Raw genomic sequence first — 26,813 nt, 5'->3', positions numbered from 1 at the left:
AGCTGATAGTGGACTTCAGCACTAAGCAGGAGAGGAACTACCAGACCCCCGTCATCAACGAGTGCCCAGTGGAGAGAGTGGACAGCTTCAAATACCTCGGAGTTCACATCACGCAGGACCTGTCATGGTCCTGTCACATCAACACCGTGGTGAAAAAGGCCCGTCAGCGTCTCTACCACCTCAGACGCTTGAGAGACTTCCAACTGCCCTCCAAGGTGCTCAGGAACTTTTACTCGTGCACCATAGAGAGCATCCTGGCGGGAAACATCTTAACCTGGTTCGGGAACAGCACCATGCAGGACAGACGAGCTCTACAGAGGGTTGTGCGGTCAGCTGAGCGCACCATCCGCTCCGAGCTCCCTGACCTGCACTCAATCTACAGCAGGCGGTGCCGGACCAAGGCCAGGAAGATCGTGAAGGACCTCAGCCATCCCAACAACAGACTGTTCTCTCTGCTGAGGTCAGGAAAGCGATTCCGCTCCCTGAAGACCAACACAGAGAGACTGAGGAGGAGCTTCTTCCCGCAGGCGATACGGTCTCTCAATCACACCACCACACAGTACTGACCCACACATATGGTTCTTACACACACACTGGACTTTCTGGACATTATAGTGACCAGTGTTGTGCAAAAAAACAATGTGTGCAAAAACATTGTTTTTTTGCACAACACTGGTCACTATATTCTTCATTTCCGGTTAATACTTGTACAGCTGCTGTTATTGTGTATATATTTATTTATATTTGTCATGGTCCGCGGCCCGGCGTCCGGGGTGCTGCTGGGATGTCCACGCCCACGAGCGTGGCTGCTAACCCCACACCTGCATCCCATCCCAGGCGATCACCAGGTGGACTATTTAATCCTGCCCTACCTGCTGCTCCACGCCAGTCCGTAGTCGCCTCTCAGCGATCACAACTCGGCGTGTTTTTGTTTTCGAGCCACCTGCCTGTCCGCCTGTCCGCCTGAGATTTGGTTCACATTCAGCTTCGCCGTCTCGACCCCTTTTGGAGCTCCACCCCCCTCTGGTTCACTCGGCCCGGCTATCACCGTGAGACGCACACTCCACCTTCCCTCGTATGCTGCCTTTTTTCCGCACCCCAGTAATCTGTCTCTCTTTTTGTTTTACAGCCTCTCACAGCCCCGCTCTCGGCGTTCCCTGTGCGGTCCCTCGGTTTCTTCTGGTTTCATACGTTGTTTTTCTGGCTACCCTCACGGGACACCTTTAGTTGCAATAAAAATTACTTTCTTTATTCGCTCCTACCCTAGTGTGTGTGTTCTGCTACTGGGTCCGGCCTGCGCTCGGAACTTCGGTTCATGACAGTATTTAGATTTCTTCATACATTCTTATATAGTTCTATATTGTGTATTTTGTTGTACAGTTATTTTATTTTCAACTTTAATTTATATATTTTATCTTATTCCTTCCCAGTTAAATTTACCCTTCATTCTAATTTGTGTTGTACAGTTATTTCATTTTTAACCTTAATTTATATTTTATTCCTTCTTAGTTAAATTTACCCTTTTTAATTTTTCATATTTATTTCCTATCTTATTCATAGCCTTTTCCTTTTTTGTTTTCTTTAGGTCACAAGCAGTTATCCAAGCATTTCACTACATATCGTACTGTGTATGACTGTGTACGTGACAAATAAAATTTGAATTTGAATTTGAATTTGGATGAGTGATGAAACACAAAACGCTACGTCCAGATGAACAGAATCAACTTTTGGAGATTTACTTTCCTGGATGATTGAGAATGCATCAAGACGAAATTCAATATACACTCAATAAACAAGAACACAGTATTATGGAAAAGTCTTGAGCCACTCCTCATTTCTTTCTGCAATTTGCAAGGCCTCAAACTCACACACACACACACACACACACACACACACACACACACAAAGAAAACGGCTATATTCATTATATTCATTCTATGGGCAAACATTGGCTTATTTGAAGTTCAACAGTTTAATTATACAATTTTTGATAGAAAACCAATACTCTAAATGTAGCATCATGACGTTAATGAGAGCGTAAAGTCTTTGTCTCTCTGACATAAGAAAAAAAGTGTTTATTTGTTTTGGCAGTATAGAGAAAACTATAATGAAAAAAAATGTGTGATCAGAGCTTGGGTGTGACCCAGTGCAATACTGTAAGCTGATCTGAAAGTAGAAATAGAGACAGCGTTTTAGGTGTGGTTTCTGTTCACACTTTGACCTCAGCACTGTGTGACTGTGACTATCTTTACTGTTTTTCAGTATTGCTGATTTTCCCATAAAGATGATGCAGTAGCAAAGAACTATCTCAGAGCCACTGCTGTCATGTAAAAGGCAACTCAGACCATCACAACTTATTATTATTATAACAAAGTGCATAATCTGCTGCAATTAACCCACTAGACTGAGTGATGCTGGAGGACCAATATATATGTATATATGTATGTATGTATGTATGTATGTATGTATGTATGTATATATATATATATATACATACATACATACATACATACATATATACATATATATTGGTCCTCCAGCATCACTCAGTCTAGTGGGTTAATTTATGAAAATCATAAAAAGCTGATGAGTGTGAAGCTTTACTTTTCACAGAATGTGATGGGACCCAGAATTTCCCGAACAAGCACCTGCAGCAGTATAAAGAGCTGTAATGGCATTTAGAGCAGCAGACCAATCCACTTTTAATTTGAGAGTCACCGTCTTGGCAACAAAACAGACTCACTGAATAAGCATGGTTACATACAGGACGAAACCTTTACATACAGGATACAACCATTTTTGAAGCGCCACTGCAGTCACAAAGAAGGCTGAAGTACAGGTGCAGCCTTTATTCTAGTCTTTGTGGCATAAAGAGGCAACAGTCTTTTCCTAGACTGGTATCATTACTATCACTTCACTACATTCCCAGCACTGTCTGTTTGTTGAAGTCACACTAGAGAATATGAGTCCCAATATAAGGCCCTAATGCTGCAGTGGTCTTTTTTATGCTTTCATAAAATTAGGCCACAGAAAACAAGCCAAATGTGCATCAGAAAAAAGAGGCAATGTATTTCAAAAATAATCATGCCACACTGATAAGGTGCTACAGCAGGATAGAGTTGACAGCAGGGTTGTGGGTTAATGACAGAGGGAGGAGACACCCTAGATTCCTGCACCCAGCTAAACAACCAGTTCTGGGAGGCAGGAGTTTGTAATTAGTTGTCTGCCTGAGATAGAAACTCTAGAGACAAAGCAGCAGTTGTGTAGTTATCAGTCTTTTTGTTTTCTGCCATCAGTTTTAGTTCAACATTTTATTAAGATCATTAACAGCTTTTGATTTAGAGGAAGATTTTTTTTTTGATATCACTGTTTATGTCTTAACATTTGATGTCTACTTTTCTGCGATTTTGTCCTGGGAGCTGCAACAAAAACACCAAAAACTGTCTAACCAGCTGGCACAGTAAGTTATGCATGGTCACAATGTTTAATTATATCTACTTTCAGGTAGACTTGAATACACTTGCACTGTTTATAGCTACATTAATCTTCACATAGTTAAATCATTATGGTGCATGTTTTTTTTATCATCTCTGACAGAAGAAATTGTCTCATTCTTACCCACAGCAACTGAGAAAGCTACATAACACAATGCGATGGGTCTCATGTTGTTGTTTTGTGGAAGAGCTGTACATCTGTGTTGGTCTGTTTGCCTTGGTTACGGTGTTGACCATGGCTGTTGTATCTGGGTGTGGAGCTTACTGTACTGTTGACCCTGAGATGGAGAAGTGTTGATTCTGACTGGTTTGTGTTGACCTTTGTCCCTTCTGTGTTGACCTGCTAAACTCAAGAAAATGCGCATACTCTGTCTTTGTAAGGAAACATCTGGTGAAAAGTCAAGATTCACCAGATACTTATTTACTAACATGCAAAGTGTATGTCTGTGTATTAAAGTGCTAATTACCTGATGAGAAACTATTGCTTTTTGTGTGTCCTCAGGATTGTTACAGATTCATGGAGAAGGCACTGACAGTAGTTCTGCCTCTTTTTCTTACACTTTGTGTGAACGTGCCAGAAGTTGGCGGACAGAAGGAGGGATCCCAGGATGACAACAAAGGTTCATCACGTTCTTCAGAAACAAAAACAGGCCGGTGCTCTTACACCTTCATAGTGCCTCAGCAGAAATTGACTGGGGCGCTGTGTCTGAACACGCAGCCTGCTCCTACCAACCATTCAGAAGTGTCAGCCTTATGGGCAGAGCTCAAACGACAGCAGGAACTACTAGAGAAGCTAAGAAGCCAACTGGAGCAGGAAGGGGCCCTTGCCATTGAAGTAAGGGCCTTGCGCAAAGAGAGCAGCAGTATGAATTCTCGCATCAGCCAGCTCTATGCTCAGCTGCTACATGAAGTTATAAACAAGAAAGATCAGGCCTTGGAGCAGCAAAAGGTGGAGAACCTTCTGCTAAATGCGACAGCACAGGTGAGTCTAGAGCAGCGGAACTAGATGTTATACTCATCATTGTCAAATGTATCCTTATGCTGTGAATGGTTGGACATCTCAGGCACTGCAGGTGTCCAGGGATTACAGGGAGCTGGAGAAGAAATATGGAGCCCTCACCTCTATGATGAGTTCACACAACCAGTTTATTGCCCGTTTGGAGAAGAAGTGCCAGTGCAGGGACTCTGCCCAGTCCCCTCAAGTAGGGGCAAAAAAACAAATCTTACATCTGCCTATTTATACAAGATTTATAAAAAAGGACTCAGAATATTTTTTGGATTGTTTTTTTTTCTTTTTTGTCTGAACAGGTCGTTACTGAACCACCCAAAAGCCAGTCAAATGTGCATCTGAATTACAGTTCTGAAACCAACCAAATGACCAATGATGTTCAACGGGACCAAAGTGCTCTCCCATTAGAGCAAGCTCAAACAGGGGGAGGTCCTTTCCATCCCCCCACTACCACCAGCAGTCCTACAGACCCTTCCTTCTTTAGCTTTCCTGTCACAAAAACTCCAGGTAGGTCAATATGCAAGCTTGTTTCCAAAAAAGTTTGAATGCTGTGTTAGATGTAAATAAAACTCGGAGTAATTCTTCACTTCAACACAATATTAAACATGAATTCTACTGAATATAGTTCAAAGAAAACACATCAAATGTGGGAAAAATGTTTATGTTGGCACAGGGTCATGTTTACCCCACATTACATCTCTCCTTGAGTTAACAACGCCATATTTGGGAATTGATGAGACCAACTGCTGTAGGTCTAAAAAAGGTTTTCCCAGCATTAATTGTGCCTCCACAGATATGCAAGTCACCCATGCTATGACAGATAGTGGTCTTTTAACCATGCACTGATAACAAACCAGATGGTTCCTCTCTTCTTCTGTGTCGAGGGTACAACACCCATATCAAACACAATTTCTGTTTTCACTGAAATAATCTTGGCCCAGAAAGGAAGTGAACCTTCCTGCGTGTAATGTAGTAGTGAATGTGTGTGTGTGTGACTGTATCAATGAAGCTTGATGGTTGAGCGCTCTGTCATCGTAGAAAGCACTTACTTTATGCATCTTGACAAATCTTTCTATCGTTTTATTTACATTTTGAACAACATCTCGGCTTCTTCAAAGATGGAGTTGAAAACATGGTTTATAGTAGCACCTGATTAGAGTTATTTGGTGTTTATATATATGTCTATGTCCTGTCAGATTTATTTAACTGCTTAGATAAGCACTAGTGGCTGTTGGAGTCAGTGACCTGCTATTATCTGTCCACCCTGGGAACCTCAGCTTCTGAAAACAGCAGCTCTTGTCACAGCACAAAACACTTTCTAATGAAGACATGCACAGAACAGTTTTTGAACTTTTTATAACACTTCCCTTTTGAACTTGCAATTACAAACCAGAGAATATGAGCTGCAGAACCCAAAAGGATGAAACATCTGTGTAACTCAACACTTCCTCCAGTGTGTAATGAGAAAGAGAGAGAGAGTTCAAGTCATGACAGACCATTAGGGCTTATCACTTGGTGTGGGAGTCTCTCTTCTTTGTATACATTGTTGTTTGTGCACATTCCTGTGTCTATCTTACCAGTGTGGCATGAGACACTGAATATGTGCTGGAAGAGAAATAATAAGATCTGTGATTTTCCTGATGTCCAAACTGAATTTCAAAACCCTCTGTTAGAAGCTTCCTGTTGGGTTTTCCAGTGTCCTATATTTTTTTTAAAGCCATAAAAGACCTCTAAAGATATCTTCCATGTTCGTACTTAATACTAAAAAATGTTATATGTTGTAATATTACATCACTATAATTGCATGTTGCTTTTATTAGTCACCTTGCTTGTATTTTCCCTTCACTCAGGGCCATGGCGGGACTGTCAGCATGTGTTGGAATCAGGTGAAACTACCAGTGGGATCTATTTGCTCCGGCCGCAGAGTTCCAACCGACTCCTGCAGGCCTGGTGTGAACAGAGTCAAGCTCAGGGAGGGTGGACGGTCATCCAGAGGAGACAAGATGGGTCAATCAACTTCTTTAGAGACTGGGAACAGTATAAGGTATAAGTCTGAAACTAGCAATTTAATTAAACACAATCAAGTATTTCATTGTGAACCTAAGAGTGTTACAAATACAAATTTACTTCCACTTAAAAATCACTTAAAACCTATGTTGTTTTAAAAAAAATGCACATAAAGAATATCATCAAATTAAAATCAGTAACAGCTGCAAAACTTTAAAGCCAAAATGAAAAACTCTAGATAAAATGTCTGGGATCATTTTGAAATAAATGAAGTCTCACTGTCTCTCAGGCTTAAAAGAGAAGAACTTTGCATCTTTACATTCGTCTAATAAAATTAGTGAGTAAATACCAGCTTTATAATAAGTGAGTGAGCAGTGATCTTAACTAAACAAATGAAACTCAAACTCTTCCGAACTGGATGCAACAGAAATGAAACATGACAAAGGCTACACTCATTTTACTTATCCATCCATCTTCTTGCACTTATCCAATTCAGGGTTGCGGGGGAGCTGGAGCCTATCTCAGATGTCATAGGATGAGAGACATACAACCATTCACACACATTCACATCTATGGGCAATTTTAAATCAGTTAACCTAACCTCACTGACTGCATGTCTTTGGACTCTGGGTGGAAGCTGGAGTTCCCAGAGAACATGCAAACTCCACATAGAAAGGCCCCAGATTGAACCCAGGCCCGTCTTGATCATGAGGCAACAGTGCAACGCTAATTAGTATTAATAAGGAGAAAGGGCTTGATATTATCAATAGATAAAAAGTAATAAGTGAAAACATACCACAAACTTGATTAAAACAGATCCTGGAGGTGTGCACGTATGCTCTTAAGAGCTAATAAATCTACTAGACATCGCTTACTCTGGAGATCTGCTGTCTAAGTGTTGCCATGATGAATTTGTGCAACTTAGAGTGATTAAACCTGGTTAATCATGTTTTACAGCAAGGCTTTGGGAACCTAGATGGAGAGTACTGGCTTGGTCTGGAAAACCTGTACTGGTTGACCAAACAGGCTCAGTATAAGTTGCGGGTGGCCCTGGAAGACTGGCGTGGCCGGCAGGTGTTTGCTGAGTATGACAGCTTCTATGTGGAACCAGAGAGCGACTGGTATCGACTGCGGTTGGGACTGTATCACGGCAATGCAGGGGACTCCCTCTCCTGGCACAGCAACAAGGCCTTTACCACTTTGGATCGAGACAAAGACAGCTATGGCGGTCTGCTCTTCCCCTGGTCCTACCTGATTGCTATCTGCTGTATAGTGACATTTCCCTTTTAACATCTTCATTTTCTTCTGTTGTGTCATCAGGTAACTGTGCTCATTATCAGAAGGGAGGCTGGTGGTATCACATGTGTGCCCACTCCAATCTGAATGGTGTGTGGTATCGTGGTGGACACTATCGAAGCCGGTACCAGGATGGCGTTTACTGGGCAGAGTTCCATGGAGGATCGTACTCCCTTAAACGGGTTTGCATGATGATCAAACCCAAATAACAAGGTTATCTTATGGACATGTGCAAAGGAAAGACATGATGTGGATGATCTTCACATATGTGCAGAAAGAATAAAACAAACTCTATTTGTAACTCTACGTTTAATAAAAAGGATATTTTAAAATTAACCTAGTCTGTGACATGTGCATGAAATGAATAACCGGATGATGACTAATATTGACTAACTTGAGAAATCTGCTGTCGGTCATGCAACTTCCTAAAAGAATTTGTATTCCTCAACATTTTTTTTTTTAAATTGCATAATTTTTCACTCCCATTTGGACAAAAAAACAGGGGAGAGAAACAAAAAACACTTTGTGAAAGACTACATTAAAAAATTACATAAAATATGGGAGGAGGACAACCTATAAGCAACCGTTACTCCACAAAGGGCTGGCTGCAGATGTGGTTTTGTATTTTGGGCTTCACAGAGTTTCCTGTACACAAGGGCGTTAAATTTCCTCTCTAGTTTTTTTTTCTGCCTGTGAAACTTTTAGTCGGTCATCATAAGTAGGATCTGCATCGAGCTGACGTTCATTTAACCCAGGTCCTGAAGCTGGATAGTCTCTGGATGCTCCTGAAACACTGCTCCATTCACCTCATTCCTTCTGCATGCTGTCCAAGCATGCTGCCTGTCAGGATGCTGAGCATTCTCATCCTCCTCTTTTCACTGTGCAGTGAGTAATAATGATGCTCTGCAAGAACTCTGTGTGTATGGGAAAAACTATTTCATTGAATTGTTAGGAATAAAAATTAGGTTTTTAACTTTTAGTGTCTTGATGGTGTGATCAGTTTTGATACTGGAATGTTATTAGTGATGGTAACTGCAAAAGCTAAAACTAATAATAAGATCATGTTTCATGAAATACTCCCCTTTTAAGTTTTCATGACTCTATGTGGACTTGTGAAAAACATATTTCTTTTTGGTTACATGGTTCAGTAGCTTTCAAAACAAACCTTAGCAGTAGTGACTTGTAGTAATTATTTTAAACTATCGTTTTGTTGTGTGTTGTTTCGACCATTGTACGGTCTGACGGTCAGGATTTACATAGAATTTGGACCCAGGTGCAGATTTTGAGAAGGTTTAAACAAACTGAAAACTAACTTTTATTTCGACCCGAGGCAGTAAATTCACAAGACTGACAGAAAACAGACTCCAACAAACCACACAGGCGGATAAACAGTAGAACAGGATGAATAACTGAGGGGAGACAAAGGCTATAAATACATATAAGGTCATTGGAACAATGGGAAACACTAGGGAAAGACAAGCTAGCTAATCACAGGAGACAAGACAAGGGAAGTAAAACAAAACACAGTGAATGCCAGATGAGGGACTAACAAAATAAAACAGGAAGTAAGCAAATACGGGAACATCGTGGGAACAGAAAAGCTGACTTGACAAAGAGAACAAAGGAATGTAGGGAAATAACCACTGCAAATGAACTAAAACTAGAATAGAATAATCTAAATGAGAAGAATAGAGACCAAACTAATCAGAAAATATATGGTAATAATATAATAAACAAAACTAAATGTTAAACTAAAATGTTTAAGTAGAAAATCCAGAGTCATGCGTGGACGTCCACGCCTGAAAGGATGATCAATTAATAGTGCATTTCATTAGTACAGCCTGGCTGCTACATACCCTCTGAAACCCTATAGGAGCAGTGAGGATGCACTTTGTTTTTCAACATTAATGCGCAGAATCCTGTGGGAATTTTCATTTTCACAGGATTGCATTTATTTATTTGAGTTTATTAGAATAACTGTTTTTAAATAACATACAGCATTTGAATACATTTATAAATAAAGACAAATCAGCTTTTTAGCAGCTTTAATCAGTTAGCACCTGTTCTGCCTTAATAACAACTACACAGCAACTGGTAGGCTCATTTGGTTCCCCATGTTGCTCTCTTTTTGGGTGTGTCTTTTTCTTGAATGTGCAGTTGGGCCCATAATTTGTTGAACAAAGACATAGTTTTGCCTCTGAACAGTCAAGATATGACAAAAATGCAGACTTTCAGCTTCAGTTCAAGGGGGTATACAGTCTATAGGGCTATAGAGCTAATAAAAGTCCAATAAAAACATTATTCTTGTCTATTCATAGATGCTGACAGCATATGCACAACAGAGTTGAAGACAGATCCACCTGAGATTATTGCAGAATATGGAGGAATTCCTGTAATTGTAAACTGTACCACCAGACTGGGCGATCATTACGGACTATACTGGAGAGTCGGGAATGAAAGCTCTGACACTGAAGATGAAGAAATGTTTATCTCCCACTTAGTGCCAGTGTCAGACTGGAATGTGACGGCCGAGTGCAAAATGAAGTTTAATGAGTCTTATGAATGCAGCAAGGAACTCAAAGTTATTTTATTCAGTAAGTTTAATTTGAATTGAATACAGTACAATGCTAAGAAAATAAATAAATGTTGACATTAACTAACTTTGCTTAATTTTGTTTGCCAGATAATCCAGAAGTTTTTCATTCTGTACAGCTTGTGAATGTGATAGGAGAAGAAACACAGTACAGACTGCAGTGTGACATCATCAATGTTGCTCCTGTTCAGTATGTCACTGTTAGCTGGTACAAAAACAGTGAAAAAATCCAGACAGAATCTTTCAATGACACTGTTAAAGATATTCTATTATCAAAGTACTCAGATGCAATGAAATATCACTCAGACACTTAGAGCAGTTTTAAACGTGCACGGGTGAGAGACTCAGGGAGAGACTCACACACCTCCTTGGTGCAGTCTGGCTTTATTTATACACATCATGAAGCATACAAAAAAGGAAATATCATCCTTATCTTGTCAAGAAAACAGGTGTGGTTTATCAAAAAACTTTGTGTTCTCTACAAGGTTGTTTCTTACTCGTGGGTGGCGGTTTCCTGCTAGTGTGAAGGCAAACAGTGACAATGTGAAGGCAAAGACTGATAATGTGAAGGCAAGCAGTTTCCGTTATAAAGTAGGGAGCCAGCAATTAAAATATGCAGCTGGTTGAGTACAGAACAGAAATATAAACACTCTTAGCTGATTATTATATGAATAATAAAACCTTTAAAAGCAAAAATACTCTGACATTCCCTCCTGTTGTTTAGATTTCTTACATGACAGTACTGTTATTTTTGTCAGTTCATAACCTCTTGTCTAAACATTTTCGGTTTGAACGTCATAAAACAGTCCTGTGTTCAATTAAACTAAACATTACTGTATGGATCATCTTTCAAAATTTCTTCCATTTGAGACGTCATCACATAAGCATTGATAGAAGTTGTCACCATGTTTGATACCATTTTCTTCAGACAGGGTACTACACATGTTGTGAAAACACATAATAGTAAAAGCAAAAATGCTATTCCAACAAGTCCTTTAATCAGTAGGGACTTCCATGAACCACCTAGTAACCATGTCAACCAATCATCAGTGCTTGTGACATAGTCTTGTTGTTCAGCATCTTTAATCTTTCTCAAGGTGTTCAAAGCGTCGGTCATGTTTTGTGAGTGTATGTTGTCTGGGATGTATGTACAACATGTAGTGTCAAACAATACACACAAACCTCCTTTTTCAGCTAGAATCATGTCTAGTGCGACTCTGTGTTGCATCACTACAATGCGTATTGCGTCGATTTCTTCATTTTGCGCTTTGTTGATTTTCATTGAAGCATTTAGGAACAGTCCAAATCGATAGTCAAGTGTCTCGATCCTCAGCATGTTTTTCCCAACTCCTACCCAAGGGAACAAGGAGTGGAGGACTTTCTGACCATCAGTCCATAGTTTGAAGTTTTTGGGCACATCTGATCCATAGATTGAGTCATGTGGCATTACTTCAGTGACTTCAGCAACTTCACGTTTTGCTCTTGACGTGTGTGTCTCTGCTGTGATCTTGAAGGTGTGGTCTGAAATTAGTACTGGTGCACACAGACCGGTGGAGTTCGGTGGGAGCATGAAGTAGGTTTTAGGCCCGCAGGCCCAAGCGGCTCCCTGGACCCAGAAAGTTCCATTTTTGAAGGTGTGTATTCCTTTGGATTGGGTCAGGTCAAGTGTCTGTGTGCAGTTGCGGTTTCGTCCAAGTTTCCTGTTTCCATCGGAGAAGTTGAAACACATTGGGTGCTGTATGTCCGGCGGCAAAACTATGGCGAATGATTTGTTTTTTGTGTTGTTGGCTTTGACGTTTACCCAATGTTTTTCGTTGCAGGTGTAGTTCCAGTTCGTCAGATTGTAGGCACAAGGGGTTGTCTGTTCAATTAGGATACGTCGTTGTGAAAGTGGTTTCGTGACACGTTTGACGTCTGTGTCACTACACCATGGAATTAGGTCTTCTTTCTTTGTGCTTTGACCTTTTAGGGTCAGTCCTGTTGCCATCAAATCTCTGCGTGTGCAATTGCCAGTTGTTGCTTTGTTGAACACACACATCGCTTCGTCAAGTTCAGGTGCCTTTCCATATATTGTTGCGTGTACGGCTGTTGTTGGCATATGTGAACATACATAGCATTCCGTGCTGTTGTCGGTGCGTGTTCTATCATACACATATCTATACCACGCGTTGTTCATCCATGGGTGGTTATGGTCTTGGTTCAGGTCACGTAGATGCGAATTATCATGTGTCCATCTTTTTTGCAGGTGGTGTTGTTTATTTCCTCTCATCTGGGTGAGTGTTAGTAGGCTCACTAGGAGCGCAATGCTGGCCACTAGGAGGACAAGTGTCTTCATGATGACCAGGCACACCTAGACTTCTGGTGAGTAGACTATTGGCGAGAAGTAAAAAAGGGCGGGATATACCCAATCAGCCCTTCCCTTCACCAATAGATCACCTAGAAGCCAGGGGAGCCGGCGTCTAAGCGTCTGGATTGTCACTCACTTTTTTACAGTGGCTGTGGTGGATCCAAGATGGTCTTTCTGCTATTTTGCAGGCGGTGGGTGTGGTAAGTAGGACTTGGTATGGGCCCTCCCACCTTGGTGAACTCCAATTCTTTCTCTGGAGTACTTTGATCAGGATCCAATCACCTGGTTGTAACCTGCAAGACACTGGAGAGAAATCACTCGGCAGTTGGTTGTTTAACACAATCTCTTTATTTTCAAACAGTTTAGTCATCCATTCTGCTAGGGTAGTTTCCCTTATTGATTTATTAATAGGTTCACTGGTAATTGGCAATGGAAACGCTCTCCCGTGGATGATTTCAAAAGGTGTAAGTTTCTGAGAACCTTGTGTTATTCTCATCCACATCTTTACTAGGCCTAGACATTCAGGCCATGGTCTTCCTGTTTCTTCCATGCATTTTCTTAATCTCTGTTTTATTGTGCCGTTAGTTCTTTCCACTAATCCTGCGCTTTGTGGGTGATATGCACAGTGATGTTTGATGCTAAATCCTAGAGCTTCAGAGACTTTGCTGATGATGTCATTAACAAAATGTGTTCCATTGTCTGACCTTATCAGACTGGGAATGCCATATGTGGGGATGAAGTGATTGCATAAACACTTTGCCACTGATATTGCATCTGCTCTTTTTACTGGATAGATTTCTGGCCATTTTGAAAATACATCTATAATTACTAGAGCATATCTTGATGCTTGGCATTCGTTAAGTTCAATAAAATCCATGTGGATTGTATGGAAAACTAGCCTCTCTTAGGTCTTAAGTTTCCTTGTGAGTTGTGTTGTTTTTTTTTGTTTTTTGTTTTTTGACAGAATAGGCATGTTCTTACAAATTATTCGCTAAAGTTTCAAAATTTATAGTGTGTATTGCATTGTTTATCTATACTATATCTCCCTCCTGTTGACACAGGTGTTTACCTCATGTGTCACTACAACCGCTGTCCTGTGTAATGACTCTGTTAATATAGGTTTTCCATCACAGACCATTAAGTCATCTTTCAGTTTACTCCACATTTCAGCCACTTGTTTTGTTCAGTGATTGTTGCAGCTTGTTGTTCGGTTTTTAGTACATCAAGTGGTATTTGTAGGCAGTAGTTGGTTTCTAGTAGCTCTGCCGATTGTTTGCAGCCTGTTTTGCTGCTTGTTCTGCAAAATTATTTCCTTTTGTGACAATATAATTGTCTTTTTGATGTGCTCCACATGTGCACAGTGCCAATTGTTTTGGCAAGGTGATCACTTCCAGCAAGATTTTTTTTTTTTTTTTTTTTATAGATGGAACATTACATTCTCACTTGAGGCATTTTTAGATAATTTCTAGTTTTTCAAAGAATTCACACATCTCACACATCTTACATATTTTAAACAAGTATTGTCACGAATTTGTTTCCAAATCAACAAAATAAAATAATCAAACAAAACCGAAAACATACATGAGTCAGGACCCAAAAAGAAAAATGCTGCTACTGAAACAGAGCAGACATGTGAGGGAAAACTGAGCTCACAGACAGCTGCATGTGTTGGCTTTTATGCAGCTTCTGCTCTAAAAACAAATAAATAAAAAATAAAAGAAAATGTGTAACATGCTCATCAACTTAGCGGTGTCCACATATTTAATTCAGCTTCACAATCCTGCAACTTTAGCTGTTGTCTACAGGGTTTGGCTTATTAGTTGTTACTATAGATGTGCTCTATATCTCAGTAATATTTTATCCAGGTTTTCAAGCATGTCAAGTGCCTCTATGCACCTAAGTAGTTTAGATATTTCCTTTATTTTCTTCATCTCCTATGTCATTATACTGAGTTTGAGCAAACCTTAAGCTTGATGCAGACTACTTCATAACAATTGTCCATCTCACATCATACTGACTAGGTTACTTCTTATTATTATCATCTTTTTCTTTCCATATAATAACAACAGTATATTACAACATTTTATCAGTGTATATAAAAGTGTATATTACTATACTACTACTGAGCCAATTTAATAGTTGGGATCATCTTACTCAGCAAACAGATAACTTAGAATTCATCCAATCTGTACAAATTTGCTTCTTCTCTGAACAGGTTTGTGCCTACTTTTTAGACTGGTCTTCTGTTTGCCTCATCTCAGATCCAACCTTCGGTCACTTTCATTCTTTCTGTTGCATGTCTAACCAAGCAATTTATTATTATATATTTTATATTTTATTTTGTGTCCATCAAGGGCTTCGGGTGATCTGCAGCTTCACCTTTTCCCAAGCTGGAGACATTTACCTTTTCACACACTTTCCTTGGCTGACCAATGACACAGCCTTAATGTACCTTATGCATCTCTCTATTTTATTTAAAAGGTTTTCGTGTGAATTATTTCCTTTTATTTATTTTATACATTCTGGGCATGAACGTCTTGCCAACTATGTTTCATTGTTAATATAAGTTTACAGGTTGTTATCCTTCCTATTATTAGTTTCAATACATTAAAAATAAGTTCTAATGTAATTTTGTCTTTATTTATTTTATTTTTGTACTTCTTATATTTATATCTATTCGTTGAGGTCTGTTTCCAACCTTTTTAAACTACTTTGATCTCTAGTTTTCACTTAATAAGGGTTTTATCAGTCACTGCAGTTTGTCCGGCGCCTGGACATTTTTCTCTAGCCACTGCTCGTCAGCAGTGAGTTTTGTTGATTTATTACCCATTTTTCTTTCTTATTATTTTTATTTATTTATTTATAAATATATTTGCGTTTACACACACACATACACACCCGTGGTGCTTTCTCTGGCACGAGGAATGGGAGAGGCTATTGACACGGCCTTCTACTTTCAAGCTAGCCTTGAAAGCGGTGTCAATTTTATGTGATGAAACACAACCTTTTCCCGTTCCACCAGAACTCGAGCAACCAACGGTAAACAATTCGGTGGAGTAGTTCAGCCTCCTTAATGTGCTGTAAAATCAACTTACTCCACCAACAAAACAGTAAAACAACAGATTATACGCGTAATGAGTTTTTTATTCTGGGCAACACTGTGTCTTTCTACATTGCTCCAAGCCCTCTTTCAGGCGAGCTGCTTCGTAACCTCTACGAGTCCTTTTTCAGACGAGAATGTTACTATCCTGTCGTATTTTGACATTAAACTTGCTCCGAGCCCTTTTTCAGGCGAGCTGTAACCTCTACCAGTCCTTTTTCAGACGAGAATGTTACTTAATTAATCTGTCATACATTGACGGGAAACTATTTAATGTACAGACCACAGGTTGCCTCAGTCGTTTTGCGCAAGATGTGAGTGAGTGCTAAATATTCACCTGAGTTATTGTGTGGTTGCTTTGGTTTCCTTCATCAACCCCTGAAGTCGTGGACCTCTTATAAGAACGCTGGCCAGAACCCGAACGTCACGTCTCTGGACTTTATCCTCTGCCTGGAGAGGAGTCGACAGCGTGGGCTTCTCACGACGTCAGGACTTGACGAAGGTCTCCTATTGGAGCATTGAAAAAATATCAATGTCCAATCCGGCTCGAAGGACCAATTAAATGTTAAAGATATTCTATTATCAAAGTACTCAGATGCAATGAAATATCACTCAGACACTTAGAGCAGTTTTAAACGTGCACGGGTGAGAGACTCAGGGAGAGACTCACACACCTCCTTGGTGCAGTCTGGCTTTATTTATACACATCATGAAGCATACAAAAAAGGAAATATCATCCTTATCTTGTCAAGAAAACAGGTGTGGTTTATCAAAAAACTTTGTGTTCTCTACAAGGTTGTTTCTTACTCGTGGGTGGCGGTTTCCTGCTAGTGTGAAGGCAAACAGTGACAATGTGAAGGCAAAGACTGATAATGTGAAGGCAAGCAGTTTCCGTTATAAAGTAGGGAGCCAGCAATTAAAATATGCAGCTGGTTGAGTACAGAACAGAAATATAAACACTCTTAGCTGATTATTATATGAATAATAAAACCTTTAAAAGCAAAAATACTCTGACAGACACAACAACCAAAACTCCAGTAAATGAGTCCTCTATTCTGAGAGTCAACATCAGCAGAGAAGAAAATGTAGTGGAGTTCAGATGTGAAGCTCAGCTGGACTTTGGACCACACAGACCAAAACTTCCTGCCATTTCTAAAACACACAGAGTTTCAGCCCACTGTGAGTAAATATCCTGCTGTTTACACATGAACAGAAGTTTATTTTTATTTTTTTTAAAGATTAAACACAAGTTCCCTTCTGTTCAGCTTTCAATTGTGTAAATGTGAGAACTGATAAAAAACTGTTTATCATTTCAGACGCTCCAGAGCTAAAGACACAAAATAGTGCTGATGACACTTATGCACTTGAGGGCACTAACATCACATTGAGCTGTGAAGCTGTTGGAAACCCTCTTCCTGTGTATAACTGGATTTGTGATGGGAAAAACATGTTGGAGAACACAACCAGTCTCAGTTTACCTCGAGTACATGGCAATAAAACCTGCGCATGCACAGCTACCAATTATCTGGGAAACATAACTAAGACAATCCATCTTCATGTTGAACCAAGAGGTATATATTCTTACTTCACATCTAAAATTGTGGATGATTTAGATGAAACTGCTGACTTATGTCTTATTTTACACCAAATCATCTCTAACTCTGAATATATTTGCTTGTGAATGGCAGGTTGCCCACTAACACTGACACCTTCTGAAACTGTTGTGAAATTTGGAGATCCAGTTGCAATCAACTGCAGCACATCAGTCACAGATGTTGAAGAAATGGGCTGGGAGGCTCCATTTGGAGGTACAGGATTTGAGCGTCCTCCTGTTGTCACTTGGAGGGTTGAAAAACTAGAAGAGTGGACTCCAAGTCCTTCCTGCTATGCTACTCTGGTTGATGGATCACAGTGTACTGTGAGTCCAGTCATCACTGTTTACAGTAAGTACATGTGACCACAATGTCCACAATGCTTTATTGTGTTATAAACTATATGAATTGAAATTTGTAATATGATATAGCAATGATTTAGCTTATTTATTTACAGAAACTCCAGATTCTGTGTCAGTGTCTGACATGGGTCATGGTTCAATGGTGGAGGGCAGAGAGTATGATCTGAAATGTGATGTCATTAATGTGGCTCCTGTTCAGTATGTCACTGTTAGCTGGTACAAAAACAGTGAAAAAATCCAGACAGAATCTTTCAATGACACAACAACCAAAACTCCAGTAAATGAGTCCTCTATTCTGAGAGTCAACATCAGCAGAGAAGAAAATGTAGTGGAGTTCAGATGTGAAGCTCAGCTGGACTTTGGACCACACAGACCAAAACTTCCTGCCATTTCTAAAACACACAGAGTTTCAGCCCACTGTGAGTAAATATCCTGCTGTTTACACATGAACAGAAGTTTATTTTTATTTTTTTTAAAGATTAAACACAAGTTCCCTTCTGTTCAGCTTTCAATTGTGTAAATGTGAGAACTGATAAAAAACTGTTTATCGTTTCAGACGCTCCGGAGCTAAAGACACAAAATAGTGCTGATGACACTTATGCACTTGAGGGCACTAACATCACATTGAGCTGTGAAGCTGTTGGAAACCCTCTTCCTGTGTATAACTGGATTTGTGATGGGAAAAACATGTTGGAGAACACAACCAGTCTCAGTTTACCTCGAGTACATGGCAATAAAACCTGCGCATGCACAGCTACCAATTATCTGGGAAACATAACTAAGACAATCCATCTTCATGTTGAACCAAGAGGTATATATTCTTACTTCACATCTAAAATTGTGGATGATTTAGATGAAACTGCTGACTTATGTCTTATTTTACACCAAATCATCTCTAACTCTGAATATATTTGCTTGTGAATGGCAGGTTGCTCACTAACACTGACACCTTCTGAAACTGTTGTGAAATTTGGAGATCCAGTTGCAATCAACTGCAGCACATCTGCCAGATATGTTGAAGGAATGGGCTGGGAGGCTCCATTTGGAGGTACAGGATTTGAGCGTCCTCCTGTTGTCACTTGGAGGGTTGAAAAACTAGAAGAGTGGACTCCAAGTCCTTCCTGCTATGCTACTCTGGTTGATGGATCACAGTGTACTGTGAGTCCAGTCATCACTGTTTACAGTAAGTACATGTGTACAACTTTGTTAGTGTATTATAAACAGCATGAACTGACAGTTTTTATATAATAAAGCAATGATTTCTCTTCCTGAAAGTGCCACTGTAAATGCTCAGATATGATGGTGGAGGCTGCATGGAAGTGATTCTAAGTTGTCCATAGGAGTGAAAGATTATCTCTTTCTATGTGACATATTGGTGACCAGCCCAGTGTGGACTCTAGCGCTTCCCTAATGACAGCTGCCCTTGGTTTATCCCCATAGAAGACTCTCAATTGAAAAGGAGAAGAAAATGGATGGATGGATGAATGGATTTTTAAAATTGATTTTTCTTTGCTCTGTTCACAGAAACACCAAACATTGTGTCAATATATCCACTGAATCAAAGTCAAATGATGGAGGAACAAGTACACATAGTGCCTTACAATAAAGAAACAAGAACACAATATTGGTTACGGTGTGACATCATAAATGTTGCTCCTGTTCAACATCTGACTGTGAGATGGTACAAAAATAATAAAACCATCCAGACAGAGTCTTTCAATGACACAACAACTAAAACACTGGTAAATGAGTCCTCGATTCTGAGAATCGACATCAGCAGAGAAGAAAAAGCCACTGAGTTCAGATGTGAAGCTGAGCTGGACTTTGGACCACATGGACTAAAACTTCCTGCCATTTCTCAAACACACAGAGTTTCAGCCCACTGTGAGTAAAAATGTTGAGGTTAACACACAAACAGAAGATTATTTAATTGTATTTTTTAGGCTAGATTAAACAAAAGTTCTATTCATTACAGCTTTCTATTATGTAAATGTGAAAATGATAAGAAAAACTGTCTCTTCAGATGCTCCTGAGATCAACACAAGTTGTACTGTTGACATCTCACCACTTGAGGGCACTAACATCACATTGAGCTGTGAAGCTGTTGGAAACCCTCCTCCTGTGTATAACTGGACTTGTGATGGGGAGAATATGTTGGAGAACACAAACAGTCTCAATATTACTCGAGTCGATCGCAACAAAACCTGCACCTGCACAGCTACCAATTATCTGGGAAACATAACTAAGACAATCAATGTTCATATCACACCAAGAGGTACACATCTTTTATTATTATTTAGTTGTTATTTATTTCTTAAATTTATTTTTATTTGATCTCTAATGTTGTGGGTGTTATTCTTTTGTTGTGGGTCTTATTTTTGATTTGATAACAAGTCATGTCTAACTGAAGGTATTGTGAATGGCAGGTTGTCCTCTAACTCTGGCACCGTCTGAAATGGTTGTGAGATTTGGAGATCCAGTTTCAATCAAATGCAGCACATCAGCCACAGATGTTGCTGAAATGGCCTGGGTGACTCCTGCTGGAGACAAAGAATTTAAACCTGGTTCTGATGTTACTTGGATGGTTAAAAACCTGAAATGGTGGACTCCAAGTCCTTTCTGCAGCATCACTCTAAATGACAATTTTCAGTGTTCTGTGAGCCCAGTCATCATTGTTTATAGTAAGTACATCTGTCAAAACTGCATTATTGTACTAGAAATTAAGATGAAACAGGCTATGATGTAAAATACTTTTATTTATTTATTTTTGTATAACAAAGGCATAATTTCAGTTTGCTGACACTGCAACTTTGAAGACGATGTTGTCGAGTAACCTGCTGTAGCTCTGATCCAAATGTTGTACTTTCATGTAGAACTGTGAAGAAGACTCTGTTAGTGGCAAGAAAAACCCAACCTTTTAATATCAATGCATTTATGCATTCATTGTTCTCATATTGATGCTAACAAGCGCATCCATTTGTCATATGTTCTAAATGTATTTTTTACTTTGCTTCATTTGCAGAAACCCCAGAGACCGTGTCAATCTCTGAAATGAATCATGGTCTGATGTTGAAGCACAAAGAGGACAAGCAGTACACCAAGACACAATACAAACTGCAGTGTGACATCATCAATGTTGCTCCTGTTCAGTATCTCACTATTACTTGGTATAAAAACAATAAAATCATCAAGACAGAATCTTTCAGTGGCACAACCAAAACACCAGTAAATGAGTCCTCTATTCTGAGAGTCAACATCAGCAAAGAAGAAAAAGTCGTTGAGCTCAGATGTGAGGCCAAGCTGGACTTTGGACCACGTGGACCAAAACTTCCCGCTATTTCTCAAACACACAATGTTTCAGCCCACTGTGAGTAAACATCCTGCTGTTTACACAAAAACAGAATATTTCTTGGATTTTTTCATTTCTAAACTGAATTTAACAATGTGAAAATGAGGCATACAACATGTAATTATTTAAACGAATAACAAACATCTTTTTGTCTCTTCAGATGCTCCAGAGGTAAACACAAAAGATAGTAATCATGACTATCTACTTGAAGGTTCTAATATCACCTTGAGTTGTGAAGCTGAAGGAAACCCTCCTTCTGTCTATAACTGGACTTGTGATGGGGAGAATATGTTGGCGAACACAAACAGTCTCAATATAACTCGAGTAAATCGCACTAAAACCTGCACCTGCACAGCTGCCAATTATCTGGGAAGCGTAACCAAGACGATCAATGTTCATGTTGAACCAAGAGGTACACGTCTTTGTTTATTTCAAGCCTAATATTGCTGTGGGACATTTAGAGGACACTGATGACTAAAGAGAAGTGTTAGCTGATGTTTAAATTGATCAATGTATTTTAGGAAGTTTTGAGAAGTAAACTTTGGTTTTATTTTTTTTATCTTACAGGTAAAACCAATAAAATCACTTTTGCAGTCATTTGGGCTTTGCCATTTGTAGCAGCCATCATCATCTCCATCTTCATTGTGTTCTACTGTCGCAATCAGTGGAAAAAACATGGACATTATAGTTTTGTTTCTGACAAAGATATCCCTTTGACACAAACTAATGGAAACAAATAAGATATCTGCTGCTTTCTGTAAATCGAAGCAAAAACTTAATTTAATGTGCTACCTAATTATTTTTCTTTCATTAAAAAAGAAGTTCTACACCCATTTCATACACTTGTATAAAAAACTCCAAGCTTCACATTCCTGGAAATGTGGGCCCACCCACTTCAACAATGGATCCATGCTGATGGGCTTTTAAAAAAAGTTTTATTTTCTATTATTTCTATTACTTTTCTATTAATTAAATAAATATAAAAAAAAAAATTATGTCATGTGTTTTCCTTTCTTAAAAAACGAGTAATCAAAAGATAAATAAAAAAAATAATAAATATCACAAGCAAAGTCTGACTACAGAGGCAGTTTCACATTGACCAATAGCTGTTAAATCTGAAATCGCATGTAAGGGTTCAGAGATTTCTCAGGCAGCAGATAATAAAACTTAGAAACTTAACACATCATGTAAGGAAATTTGAGTTTAATATTTTTTTTGTTATAACAATGGGTTTTTTTGCAATAAATCTTACACTGTTGGAAAAAAACATACATAGAGACAAGAGCCCGGCACAGCTTCCTTATCCTGGTCACCAGCTTTTCACACACTGCCAGTCAGTGGTTGTGCTGCTCACTCTGGCACAAACAGGATGTCCAAGCTGATCTCCAAATGTTCATTGAGATTGAGGTCAGGACTGCAGACAGACAAAATGAGCTTCCTCTGTACACAGGCTGGGGTCAGTCTTAGAGATAGGATGAGAAGAGGTATTCTCAGCCTAACTGGCAACCATGGCAGACCCTGGGAGAGACCCAGACCCCCGTGGAGAGATTATATATCTCATCTGGCCAGTTCCCAAGAGGGGAAATACTGTACTGCGTGAGGAAGTTAAGTGTCAGAGGTATGTGATGGTGATTAGTATTTTATGCAGGATTCTTCATAATCTATGATACTCACAATCTGTATCTGTTATCTGTAAAGTCAGCACAATACGTGTGTGTAAATGAGAAGGACACATGTGTAACAATGAAGCTGCAAGGAGTAAAGATAGTGAAGGTAGATGTGTTTAAATACCTGGTAATGTGGGGTCAATCACCCAAAGCAATGGACATTGTACAAGTAAGATTAATAAGAGAGTGCAGTCAGGGGTTCCTTGTGCCAGAAGAATAGCAGCAACGGTGAAAGTTGAAGGTTTGCAAGATGATAGTGAGACTTGTGTCTCATGTGTGATGTTTGAAGATGGTGGCACTAACAAAAAGACAGGAAGTGGATCTGGATGTAGCAGAGTTGAGGGTGTTAAGTTTTTTATTGGGAGTGGTCATTATGGACATACTTAAGAGTCCATCCGTCCGTCCTCTTCCACTTATCTGGGGCCGGGGCCAGCAGCCCAAGCAGAGAAGCCCAGACCTCTCTCTCCCCAGCCACCTCCTCCAGCTTGTCCAGGGAACACCAAGGTGTTCCCAGGCCAGCCGAGAGATATAATTTCTCCAGCGTGTCCTGGGTCTGCCCCAGGGCCCCCTCCCAGTAGGACAATGCTGGAACACCTCACCCAGGAGGCGCCCAGGAGGCATCCTTGTCAGATGCAAAAAAACACCTCAACTGGCTCCATTCGATGGGAAAGAATGGACTCTTAAGTATGTCCATAATGAGCCCCTCCCGGATTGCTAAGCTTCTCACCCTATGCGGGGATGCGATCACAACCATTAGTAGCATGTAATGTAATTCCCATCATGGGAGATTTTCCACTGGAGCAGTCTCGTGATGACATCCTATGCTCAGCCTTTGACCAAGTGATTGAAATTGATGCTTACGTGGTGTGCCCTGAAGCCATGCGGACCTACCTGTGTTTTGTATTTTTAAAAGATAGGCTGTATCGAGTGAGTTGTGACACTTGCACGGAGGAGACACACACCCACTTGTTGGTGGCTCACTATAACCCCATGGCAGGGCAGGGCATAGGGGGTTTGACAAGAGCGAATTATGACCCAATTTTTTTGGCCAGGCATCCGAGAGGATGTGCGCTGCTGGTGCGCATCCTTTCTGGAATGCCAACTTATTAACCAGCCAACCATACCAAAAGCACCTTTGTGCCCCCTACCATTAATGTAGGTCCTCTTTGAACTTATTGACTGGGTTGTTGGAGTGGCTGAATTTATTCCCTTTGAACTGCTGTTCAGCAGGAAGCTGCGTGGGGTGCTCGACCTGATTAAGGAAAGCTGCGAGGAAGGTCCAAGCCCCTCAAAGAATGAAATTCAATCCGTGCTGGACCTGAGAGTAAAAATCCACACACTGGGGAGGTTGATTTGGGAGAATTTGCTCCAGGCTTAGCAATGTCAGCATTGCCTGTATAACAGAGAGGCCACACTCAGGCAATTTTCACCCGGAGACAAAGTTCTTGTATTACTCCCTTCTTCTAGCTCAAAATTACTCGCCAAGTGGCCAACACTCTTCAAGCCAAGGATCATCAAAGATTGCAATCTGCCTCAGAGTGCAGAATTGGATGAGGTGCTTGTTTCTGCACAGCATGATCCTGACGAGGGTGTATGGGACTGTGAAGTGTCTGCCGTCCTTCTGCTGCTTAACTTGTTACCTCCAATATCTAAGGGAAGAAAGTCTTCAAAGATTAGCACATCTAATGCTGCTGACCACCTGATGAAATTCATGAAGGTGGGAGGAAGCGTGGAGGTTTTTCTCAAGGAAACCGGCCCCACTCAGCCCTTCCTCCTGTGTCTTCTACACTTTCATCCAGACCACGATGTATGGCATTGATGTTGGCAGTGTGAAGGAGAATCCTTGGATCAGGGAAATCAGAGCAAGAATTCTTTACAGTACAGTTTGAATACATCCACTATTCAGCACTTTGACTGGAAAAGTTCATCTGTTACATTTGTAAGATACTCCACACAAGTTACTCAGTGGTATTTAGACATTTGAATTACCAGCATGGTTTGTACCCAGGAACGTTTTTGCATTTGACCTGCGGAGAGCCTGAATGTTCATTTATCATTTGCATGTAGTCTGCTTACAAGCAGCACTTCCCAAACAGACGGAGACTGTGTTGATTTGGATATCACCAGCAATTTTGATTTTGAGCCCGTACCTAATGATGGAGCCTCCGGCTTCATTAAATATAACACAGGAAAAGAGAGAGCGAGAGAGCTCATTAACTAAAACACCACACACCTGTCCCACCAACCTCTCTGGCACTGCCCCTTGAACTCACTGCACCACCCCTTCCCTGCAGCTGAGCCAGGGAGCACACCTTCGTCACACTCACCATTTCCAACACCAGGCCAAAGAGAGAAGAACTTCACATCTTTACGTTCACCGTTCACCAAGTAAAAATTGGGAGTAAATGACAGCTTTATAGTAAGAGCGTGAGCAGTGATGGTATGGAACTAATAAAGAAAGCATTTCACTACATTTTCACTACATATCGTACTGTGTATGACTGTGTACGTGACAAATAAAAATTTGAATTTGAAATGAAACTCAAACTTTAATAAACTGCATGCAATAGAAGTGAACAACTGATGCATTTATTTATTTAGATAAATGCTAACTGACCTCTATAATTTATGTAGAGGAAGGCAATATTGCTTCTACTACATAATCTATTCATTACACATTGCTTACTTTAGAACTAAATATAACAGCTTCTATGTGGAACCTGACAGTGACTGGTAACAGCTACAGTCGGGTTAATATCATAGCAATCCAAGGGGACTCCCTCTCCTGGCACAATGTCTCACCAGTTTGGATTCCACTTCCACTGATCCCATCTGATTGCTGTCTGCTGTATGTTGACTTTTTCCCATTAATGTGGTTATTTAAATTATCATAAATGAGCCTGGTAGTATCAAATATGTGCCCAATCCAATATGAATGATGTGTGGTATCGGAGTGGACACTACTTAACCAACCTGAAGAGAGTTTCCATGGTGATCAAACTCACATAACAAGGTTAAATTATGGACATATGCAAAGGTAAGACATGATGTAGATGATTTTCACATGTGTAGAGAGAATAAAACAAACTTAATCTGTGTCTGTGTGTTTAATAAAAACATTATTTTCAACTTAACCCAGTCTACGAACTGTTTGTGTACCAGAACTCCAAAAAAAAAAGAAAGAACAGAAATCAAAACCCAAACAATAAACACATTTCTTAAATTTCAAAACCTAAGAAAATCATGTACAGGATCATAACAAACTCATACACTATTGAGGTACTTAAGTGGAGTTTCAACTTATGTAAATAGTCTAAATATGAAACATGAATCATGATTTGCATCTCCAAAGTGTGAAATGGACACGGTGGACTGAGATGTCATTAAACATTTTGCTGTGATACTGGGTTGTGGTAGGACATGCATAGAAGGGCCAGGAGGCATCCTGATTTAATGCCTGAACCACGCCAACTGGCTCTTTCAATTTGGAGAAGAAGTAGCAGCTCTATTCTGAGCCCCTACCAAATGCCCAAATGCCCAAATTCCTTGTGTCATTTTCACTATGTCCTTCGCTACAAGTGAAAAACCTGGGTGTTATTTTTGACTCTGAGCTTGGTTTTATCCCACATGTTAAACATGTAACCAAAATTGGATTTTATCATCTAAAAAATATAGCCAGAGTCCGCCCTATTCTCTCTCGGGCCAACACGGAGATGCTGATGCATGCTTTTATTACCAGTCGCATTGATTACTGTAATGCCCTGCTCTCTGGTCTTCCTAAGAAGAATATTTCAACTTTACAACTCTTGCAAAACTCGGCAGCTCGTGTGCTGACGAAGACCAGAGGGCGGGCCCACATTACACCGGTTTTAGAATCGCTGCACTGGCTCCCCGTGTGTTTCAGGATCGATTTTAAAGTTCTTTTATTGGTTTTTAAATGTCTTAATGGTCTTGGGCCTTCTTATCTCTCAGATCTGCTTTTACCATACGAACCCTC

At 40.0% G+C, this 26,813-nt stretch overlaps 3 protein-coding genes across 3 annotated transcripts in view; 2 read left to right on the top strand and 1 right to left on the bottom strand.

The window, feature by feature from the left end:
• Positions 1 to 3,209: 3,209 nt before the first annotated feature.
• On the top strand, positions 3,210 to 8,142 carry angptl6 (angiopoietin-like 6). Its single transcript, XM_085454515.1, has 7 exons — positions 3,210 to 3,460; positions 3,997 to 4,476; positions 4,559 to 4,696; positions 4,803 to 5,010; positions 6,354 to 6,547; positions 7,468 to 7,738; positions 7,831 to 8,142. The coding sequence occupies exons 2-7, from the start codon at positions 4,012 to 4,014 to the stop codon at positions 8,013 to 8,015; spliced, it is 1,461 nt and encodes a 486-aa protein (XP_085310641.1). The 5' UTR covers positions 3,210 to 3,460; positions 3,997 to 4,011; the 3' UTR covers positions 8,016 to 8,142.
• Positions 8,143 to 8,199: 57 nt separating this feature from the next.
• LOC146711612 (hemicentin-1) overlaps positions 8,200 to 26,813 on the top strand; it is a 53,082-nt gene continuing 34,468 nt past the window's right edge. The window contains exons 1-18 of the mRNA XM_085452968.1: positions 8,200 to 8,691; positions 10,125 to 10,400; positions 10,490 to 10,655; positions 16,874 to 17,025; positions 17,163 to 17,417; positions 17,535 to 17,789; positions 17,896 to 18,219; positions 18,357 to 18,611; positions 18,729 to 18,983; positions 19,325 to 19,684; positions 19,824 to 20,075; positions 20,227 to 20,481; positions 20,823 to 21,167; positions 21,310 to 21,561; positions 21,717 to 21,865; positions 23,976 to 24,163; positions 24,284 to 24,533; positions 24,616 to 24,694. Of these exons, the coding sequence (XP_085309094.1) occupies positions 8,586 to 8,691; positions 10,125 to 10,400; positions 10,490 to 10,655; positions 16,874 to 17,025; positions 17,163 to 17,417; positions 17,535 to 17,789; positions 17,896 to 18,219; positions 18,357 to 18,611; positions 18,729 to 18,983; positions 19,325 to 19,684; positions 19,824 to 20,075; positions 20,227 to 20,481; positions 20,823 to 21,167; positions 21,310 to 21,561; positions 21,717 to 21,865; positions 23,976 to 24,163; positions 24,284 to 24,533; positions 24,616 to 24,694 (4,174 nt within the window). The 5' untranslated portion in view covers positions 8,200 to 8,585. The remainder of the gene's footprint in view (positions 8,692 to 10,124; positions 10,401 to 10,489; positions 10,656 to 16,873; positions 17,026 to 17,162; positions 17,418 to 17,534; positions 17,790 to 17,895; positions 18,220 to 18,356; positions 18,612 to 18,728; positions 18,984 to 19,324; positions 19,685 to 19,823; positions 20,076 to 20,226; positions 20,482 to 20,822; positions 21,168 to 21,309; positions 21,562 to 21,716; positions 21,866 to 23,975; positions 24,164 to 24,283; positions 24,534 to 24,615; positions 24,695 to 26,813) is intronic.
• LOC146711614 (uncharacterized) lies at positions 10,715 to 16,863 on the bottom strand. Its single transcript, XM_085454514.1, has 2 exons — positions 16,184 to 16,863; positions 10,715 to 13,049 (listed from the first exon to the last, which is right to left on the bottom strand). Exon 2 carries the CDS (start codon positions 12,732 to 12,734, stop codon positions 11,223 to 11,225), a length of 1,512 nt encoding a protein of 503 aa, XP_085310640.1. The 5' UTR covers positions 12,735 to 13,049; positions 16,184 to 16,863; the 3' UTR covers positions 10,715 to 11,222.

Source organism: Copadichromis virginalis, linkage group LG4 (genome assembly GCF_057382275.1).
Source record: "Copadichromis virginalis isolate Kocher_CV1m ecotype Utaka linkage group LG4, C_Virginalis_male_GT1.1, whole genome shotgun sequence".
Taxonomy (NCBI): Eukaryota; Metazoa; Chordata; class Actinopteri; order Cichliformes; family Cichlidae; genus Copadichromis; species Copadichromis virginalis.
Note: the sequence above shows the minus strand (reverse complement) of the source record. Positions and strands in the feature narration are given on the sequence as shown.